Source organism: Lactuca virosa, chromosome 7 (assembly GCF_052849685.1).
Source record: "Lactuca virosa cultivar CGN04683 chromosome 7, Lactuca_virosa_CGN04683_v6, whole genome shotgun sequence".
Lineage (NCBI taxonomy): Eukaryota > Viridiplantae > Streptophyta > Magnoliopsida > Asterales > Asteraceae > Lactuca > Lactuca virosa.
This window is the reverse complement of record NC_136432.1, coordinates 118,520,932-118,529,022: the sequence shown is the minus strand read 5'-3', so window position 1 is coordinate 118,529,022 and position 8,091 is coordinate 118,520,932. Positions and strand designations below refer to the sequence as shown.

Below are 8,091 nucleotides of genomic sequence, written 5' to 3'. Positions count from 1 at the left end.
GTCTTTGAGAAATCGTGCAAGTTTCCTGCAGTCTTTAGTTTCGTGTCCAGGAATGTTGCAATATTGACAATAGCTAGAATTACGATTTCCTTTTTGAGAATTGTTACCTCCATTGTACTGCCCAGAAGACCGGAAGGATCTGGTACCTGAACTGTCGTTGTGGTTGAACCTTTGAGAGTTGCGGTTGTCATAGTTTGATTTTTGATAGTACCGATTTGTGTATTTTTGGGTGCTGTTAACAGTGGCAATGACAGATGCTGGTTGAGTCTCTTTTAAGGTGCGTTCATAGTCAAGTAACTTGTCAAAGAGGTCTGGGAATGTAATTGGAGTTTCTCGAATCTTGAGTGCAGAAGAGATGTGAGAATACTCTTCTCCTACTTGCCCCAGTATATGAACTACGAGGTCTTCTTCATCAACAGGACTTTGGGATAAAGCAAGATCGTCTGCAATGTTCTTCATGTCATGGAGAAATTCAGTGATTGATCGTGTACCTTTGGGGTTGTTAGCAAGCCTTGACTTCAGTGAAATTATGCGTGATCTAGAGACACTAGCATAGATTTCAGAGAGGCGTTTGAAGGCTTGGCTTGATGTGTCGACAGAAGAGACAATCGGCTGAATAGTGTCAGAGCAACTTCCAATTAGAGCACCAAGGATGATTTGATCCTGAAGAAACCAGGGTCGATATGTTGGATTTGGTTTTGTTGCATCAGTAGGTAAGAATTTGGATGGGGCTTCAGTTGATCCTGTAACGCAGCTGTCAAGTCCTAAGCCAGTTAGGGTTGCGACGATTTGTTTTCTCCATACTGGGAAATTGTTTGTTGTAAGTTTGATTGGAAAGTGGGTATGTGTGTTGACATCGATGATAGTCATGATGCTTTGGATTAGGTTAGGATCGAAGAAAAGAAACTCAGAGGGGCTGTCGAAGCTGTCGACACATCAAGAGCAGCTGTCGAAGCTCTGATACCATATAGAGCAGGGATAAATATGATTGAAATTGATAATTGTATTCAATGATATACATGCCTTATATAAGCTAATTACAGAACTGATAAGAGCTATTCTACAGGAGCTATTCTAGGATCTGCTTGACTATACATTTGAATATACATATACAAGAGTAAATAAACTAATTGTAAACGTGTTGTATAGACTCATTGGGCTGCTGGTGTATTGGACTCATTGGGCTGTTTGTGAGTTTTATTGGACTGTATATCCGTGATATTGTTTCCATCATTAACAAAAAGTGTTGTTGATATGCACAAATATTTTATTTCCATGACTGGTAAACAGCCAAAGAGTTATCACCATCATCTTTGTTATCGTACACAAGATTTATACCACATTCAGTTACCATTACACCATTCCCCTTAGGAAGTGCAATGTCAATAGTAACCTCGTCGCCCTCTTCTATCTCATTATTAGCAATCACCCAATGTCTTATGCATACTATGCTTTCTTCATCATCGTCTACTCTGACCACTTGTAAACTAGGACAATATCTCCGGTGGAGGTTCTTTGTTTTATTACGAAATATATCGACCCATTCACCATATTGCAAGTATGTATATACATAGCTTACATTTAATCCCCTAAGATTGTAAGGAGATGAAGGCACAATAAATGTTATTGATGATCCCTTGCTTCTTTGACTTTGACTGAACCATTCTGGAATCTCTCTTTGCTGGAACAATATGCTAAATATTCCAAGCTCATATAGCATCTGCAAAATCAAGAAGTCTAATTAATATAAACCAAGTTAATTTCATGTCTCTACTCTCTAGATCATCATTAGCTTAAGATCCATGTATGTATGTATGTATGTATGTATGTATGTATATATGTATGTATGTATGTGTGTGTGTGTGTGTGTCAAAGAGAGAGAGGGAGAGAGAGAGAGAGAGAGAGAGAGAGAGGAAGGAAGAGGGAGGGAGACAAAAGAACCTGGACTTGAAGTTTCTGCGGTCTATCCCATCTGATTCCATCTATAATATGCACCTTTTGGTTTTTCACATGTACTAAATCCTTCCAGCCTAAATTACGGATTATGTTTTCATTCACTTGTGCTAGGGGTTGTACCTTCCGCATGCTTTCAATTTCAACCATGGATACAGATGATAAAGAGCTGATATTTGGTTTTGTCACCGGTTCATATTCTAATTTTTCTAGTGAACTGCAGTCATGGATATTCATATATGCGATCATACTGATACATGATACATACTTTAGGTAATGACAGCCTTCCAAACAGAGGACTTCAAGTCTACTAAGGTTTCTCACATTCAAAGAAGTTAGCGGATTCCAACTCAAATTTAACACCTTCAACGTTGACAGGCTGCTAAAATCCATGGGGAATAACTCGTTGGATAAATTGTTGTTTTTAAGGGATATACTTACTAAGGAGTCGGAAAGTGAAAAGCCTTTTAAACTTTTTTGTATCACATCCACAATGGCATACGGAGATGATTGCGAGTATATGCCAAATTCTCTAGCATTCAAAACTTCTAATGACTTCATATCTTGCATATGGCATGGATATTCACAAAGATTTGTACAACCACCTATTGATAGAATTCTAATGTTTTTCAGCCTTCTCGTGCTTCTTGGAAGCCTTTTGAGCTTAATGCAATAACTCAGATCAAGGAGAACAAGTTTATTGCATAGCTCGATTGATTCACACACCTCGACCAGACTTACACATCTTGTTAGTATCAATCTCTCAAGTGCTGGTAGCCATGAGAAGTCACCGATCCTCACAATCTTGGAAAAACTGAGATTTAAAATCTTCAATGATGGAAGCAACTATTGATTTTAGCATTAAATTAAAAGATATTAGCCATTTGAAGAAAATTAAAAGATATTAGCCATTTGAGAAAACTAAAAGATTAATGCTTTGGATGTTTTATACCTTTGGCTTCTTCCAAAGTTGTTGCAGATTGCTATAAGACATATCAAGAGCAACCATCTTCTCCATTTGTAGGTCAAAAGGTATGTAACTCAAAGGGAATCCATGCATAGACAACCATCTTAAGCCTTTTGGAAAATGTTTATAGGACCCATGGAGTTGTACATAGTTGAGTTGGAGGAGTCTTAGTTTATCCATTTTACTAAGTGCAATTGTTCTTAAGTCGACTTTGTGATGATGAGAGAAACACAATAAGAATACCCAAACAAATAAGCACCAAATCTTTGAGAAAAAGTTGCAAAGCCGCTGAATCTGTGGAAGTCTCTTGGCAAATGTATTTGTACCACCTAAAGTATCATCCTCAACCACTTTCTTGGCAAGGACAAGGCCTTGAATTTTATTTGTACCCTAACAAGAAAATAAATATGTACACATTAGCAAATTAACTTATTAATTCATGTATACGTATAATGCAAAATAATTTACATATAAACAAATAAGGACACATGTATCTCCTCTATTACCTTATCTTGGTTCAACACATCATATGATTCATCATGATGCCATAATCGGCTACGCTTCCATGGCTTTTTAGGAGATTCATGACGAACTAAGTCCCTCCCCATATCTTGAAGTAGTTGGTGCATCATTAACTCATTTTTTCGTCCAACGGTGACAAGACATCTATCAATGAGCTTTGAGAACCCAGACGTTGTCTTGATACCACACTCCTTTAGTATCGTTTCAGTGAACTCTCTATCTTTTCCAACGAAAAAACAAGCAATATGCTTGAATAATTCCTTCTCGTTTTCGGATCTTAAAGAATCATAACTTATTTGAAGGAACTTTTGTATATCAGGATTTGGTTCTTTCTCCAGAAACTCTATGGCATCCTCCCATGCAACTACATCTTCATTGCGTAAAGAACTGCCTATAACTTTAAGTGCCAAGGGATGTCCACCACAATGTTTCACAACCTTTCTTGATAGTTCTTGGTATCCTTCCTTGGGGTCATTGCACTTAAAGGCATGACAACATAAAAGTTGTAGTGATTCGGTTTCATCCAATCCTTCAAGCAAGTGCTTCATATGCTTGAATGATATATTCTTACCAAATAAACCACTCTTTTCAGTCAACGATGCATTTATGGTTGTTATTATGATCTTGCTTCCAGGATGAAATCCTTTTGTTCCAACCAGCACATCTAGCTGCTCGAAATTATCAATGCCATCAAGAACAAGAAGAGTTCGTTTATGGAGTAGTGCATTCTCAATCTTAATGGTGCACCAATTAACATCATGTAGTTTTTGTAAATTTCCCTTCTGAATGTCTACAAGTAGATGTTTTTGTAAATCAAACAATGTATTCACTTGTTGTGTACATCTCCTTCCAATATCTTCAATAAAGCTGCTTCTTTCAAAATCATTATAATGCAGTTCATAGACATATCTGGCCAGTGATGTCTTTCCAATCCCAGCCATTCCCCATATTGTGAGAATGGCAGCTGTATCAGAGGATTTATCTTTTAGCCATGATGTGATGGTGTTAACTGATGAGTGCATCCCAATTATGTGTGGGGTTTTACCACGTATGCATTGATCTAATTTACTGCTCATGTTCATGACAATTTCTTGAATGAACACCGTTTCTCGACTAAATAGTAATTGCAATGACAACATTAGAACAACTTCAAGAAAACTTTATATTTTATTTGACCAACTAATCATTGAGTACACTCCCAAAGATTATGCCAGCTCCGCATCGAATAAAATTAACAAATGTACAGAAGTATGTATCAGACTTTGTGATATTAATCTTTGTAAAATCAGCAATGGAAGAGGTTACAATGGGCTAAAAAATTGCCAAAGGAGAAGAAAAGGTTGGACAAAAATTTGTAAATTTTTGTTTATAAAAAGTTCAATAAAAGTTGTAAAAAAGTCTTTTAAAAGTTAATTTGTACAGAAAAACTAATTTTCAGCAGAATTTGTAAAAAAATAAATGTTTGGACTAAAAACATAACAAAATTTAACACTTGGATAAAAAATATAAAATTGTAAAATGGCCTTTTCAAGCAAGGTAAAAACAAAAAGACAAAATTGCAAAAATGGTCCCTATGGTATGCATTTTTTGGGGGTTTTAGTCTAAACTCTGATTTTTTTGGATTAGTGGTCATTTTAAGCTAGTTTCGTTGCGGATTTGGTCCCTCGGTAAATAAAAATGACTTTAATACCCTTGGGGTATTTATTTTCTATTTTTCTTTCATTTTTCTTAAATCTAATAATTATTGATTTATTTAAACAATAAAAAAATAAGAGGACCCACCTCTCTCTCTCTCTCTCTCTCTCTCTCTCTCTCTCTCTCTCTCTCCAAACCAACCTTCTCCTTCCTTCTTCTTCACTTAGACCGGAGGGAGTGGGAGGGAAGCTTCCCTCATTTTTTGTGGGCCATACCACCATTTCCCTCACTTTCCTTTCCCTCACCTAAAACCCAAGGAATGGGTGGGAAGAGCTTCCCTCACTATTTTTTTAAAATATAATTTATTGATTTTAATGATAATTGGAATATAAAAGTATAGTGTCTATTTTGTAATTTTCGAAAACTATTTTTGTGAAGAGAATTTAGAGCTGGGTGTATTCTGCCATAAGACCAAAACATAGGGGCCAAATATGCCATTTCCAAAAACTTCTCATCTTCTTCCTTCTTCCTCGTTAAAACCTGCAAACTAAAAAAAAACAAAAAAAACAAAAAAAAACAAAAAACAAAAAACAAATTCCAGCCACTAACAAGAAGAGAGAGAGAGAGAGCGGGAACCCCTCCCCCCACCTCCTCCCCGCGCCTCCTATCTCACACCGCCGGTGCGGTGTTCCTCCGAGCGGGAATGGCTCCCGCACATCCTTCCCGCTCCACTCCGTCCGGCCTTACAACTAAGAACCACCGATGCCGGCCACCGGAGCAGCTCCCTCCGCCACTCCCTGCTGCCTTGGTAAAAACCCACCACCACCATGTTTATTTTGTCGAGTATAGCAGCCCCAAACATCCTCCAAACATTCCCGCTCCTTACTCCTTCTTCCCCTCGTCTCTCACACGTCGACCTCGCCTGAAGAAATAAACAGAAGTAGCGGGAGTCGCTGGAGCGAGCAGCACCGACTGTCACCGTCGTTCTCAGCCCACTCCTCCCTCCCCTTGTCGTGACCCACTACTTCGATTGCCTTGCTTCTTTCCACCGAGGTAAATCACAGTAGCCGCCACCTCCTTCATTTGTGTCGGCTCTTAGGTCTTTCACAAGCTCCACCATTTGACAGTTGTTGGAATCACTACCAAGATTTTCCAATAAACAACATTATATACAAAAACAACTTCAAACCAACAAATTAAAGTCCATCCAATGTACCTGGAACGGAATCGAGAATGAGAGGGCCAAATCGGAGACCAAATACACAGATGTAGGTACACACAAAAACATTCAGAAAAACACAACCAATATTTCTCAGAAGCCAAACACCCACCAAGAAATTAAAACCCAAAAAATTGATAGAGAGGTGAGAATGAGTCTGATAAACAATCATCAATCTTGATTTTCTTTTTGTTGAAAAGAAAAAGATGGGGTTAGGGGAATTGGGTGTGTTTCTTTTTCTGGAGAGAGAGACAGAGAGAGAGAAAGAGAAAGAGAGAGAGAGAGAGGTGGGTCCTATTAAACATAATAAATAATTATTAAACATTAAAAAAATGATTTTAAAAATAGAAAATAAATACCAAGGGTATTAAAGTCATTTCAGTTTACTGAGGGGCAAAATCCGCAATAAAAGTAGCTCAAAAGGACCACTAATCCAAAAAAGTCAGGGTTTGAACTAAAACCCCAAAAAAATACATAGGGACCATTTTTGCAATTTTGTCAAACAAAAAAAAATAATTGTTTCTATTTTATGCAATAAAATCCGTTTGTTGGTGATTTGACGATTTTAAAAACAATGTTAACCTCATAAAAAATAAAAGTGATGTACATGTTATATAAGCGCCACATGAGCAAGTTCTGTTGACCAAAACGTACTGAATGACCCCCTTCAATTATGGAATGATATTAACTTTTGATATATCTTTAAAAAGTTTAAGGACCTAGACTACCCAACATAAAAAGCTTAGTGATGATAAAACAAAATAGTTGGTTGGTTAACAGCGACATCAACTTTTTTTAAGTAGCCTTTAACACAAGAAATGTCAAAAAGATGATATTAATTAAACAAAAGTGATGGAAAACTTGTGGAAATATTAGCAAGATTGATTAATTACCAGCCGTTTGCATCCATTCCTTTCAAATCAACAACTTCCATAAGGGCTTGCTTCCATAACTCCATCTTATGTGCCTGTTGATTTCTCTTCTGCACATCTGTTTCTGCTTCCATCCTGTGTTTATGCTTAGCCATAGCATCTCCAAAGCTACTTTGTTGCTTCCTAACATCTGTGGGCTCCACATGGTAGAAGATCGGGATAACAATATGTTTATAGTTCCTACGTAGCTCAAGGATCAATACCAGTTCATCAAGGCACCATGTTGAAGAAGCATAATTCTTGGACAGCACAATAATGGAGGCCCTGGAAGCTTTGATTGCGCTCTCCAACTCTGGCTTAAGATCTTCTCCTGTTTGGATCTCTTGTTCATCTAAAAAGGTATTGATATTGGCATCCAACAATGCCTTGTGAAGGTGATCAATGAAACTATTGCGAGTGTCAACACCTCTGAAACTTAGAAAAACATCATACTTGGTTGGGGAAGGCGATGAAGATCCTTGAATTTGATTGAGAATAACCATGATCAATAATAAATGCTTAGAAAGACATGATGTATTAGAAAGACATCATGGATTTAATCCCAGGCGAGGAGGACTTGTAATGAAGTTAAATCTAATGATCATGTAGACTTCTACCTACTTCTTTGATATTAAAATATGTTCCATATACTTGAAATAATCTTGTGTACACAAACGCAAGGCAAGTTACTTTTATATAATAAGATATATATGATCAAAACTAAATGTTTTTGGTAGAAAGAAATTACTTGTTAATTTCTATAGTTTTCTTTCAAGATAACAATTATATTTGGAAAAGAAATGCATACAAAATCATGTCAAGGTGAATGATTATACGAAAGTTTTAGTCTTTATTTTGTGACAAATCCACAAACTCGACGGCTA

The 8,091-nt window shown here is 37.0% G+C and overlaps 1 protein-coding gene across 2 annotated transcripts; it reads right to left on the bottom strand.

Moving 5' to 3' along the window:
• Positions 1-970: 970 nt before the first annotated feature.
• LOC145127152 (disease resistance protein RPV1-like) lies at positions 971-7,850 on the bottom strand. Of its 2 annotated transcripts, none has more exons than XM_079062401.1 (5): positions 7,190-7,850; positions 3,427-4,555; positions 2,906-3,310; positions 1,942-2,799; positions 971-1,720 (listed from the first exon to the last, which is right to left on the bottom strand). In XM_079062401.1, exons 1-5 carry the CDS (start codon positions 7,708-7,710, stop codon positions 1,268-1,270), a joined length of 3,366 nt encoding a protein of 1,121 aa, XP_078918527.1. In that variant the 5' UTR covers positions 7,711-7,850; the 3' UTR covers positions 971-1,267. The 2 variants fall into 2 exon arrangements, with proteins under 2 accessions (XP_078918527.1, XP_078918528.1); XM_079062402.1 differs by having other exon boundaries at positions 3,427-4,406; positions 7,190-7,329.
• Positions 7,851-8,091: the final 241 nt, after the last annotated feature.

Bases quoted from the DNA above. Each gene is read 5' to 3' on its own strand.
- LOC145127152 (XM_079062401.1), bottom strand. From the start codon at position 7,710: ATGGTTATTCTCAATCAAATTCAAGGATCTTCATCGCCTTCCCCAACC. The intron at 4,556-7,189 runs GTAATTAATCAA...ATTACTATTTAG, and splicing joins GGAATGGATGCAAACGGCTG to TCGAGAAACGGTGTTCATTC. The intron at 2,800-2,905 runs GTATAAAACATC...TAAAATCAATAG, and splicing joins AACTTTGGAAGAAGCCAAAG to TTGCTTCCATCATTGAAGAT.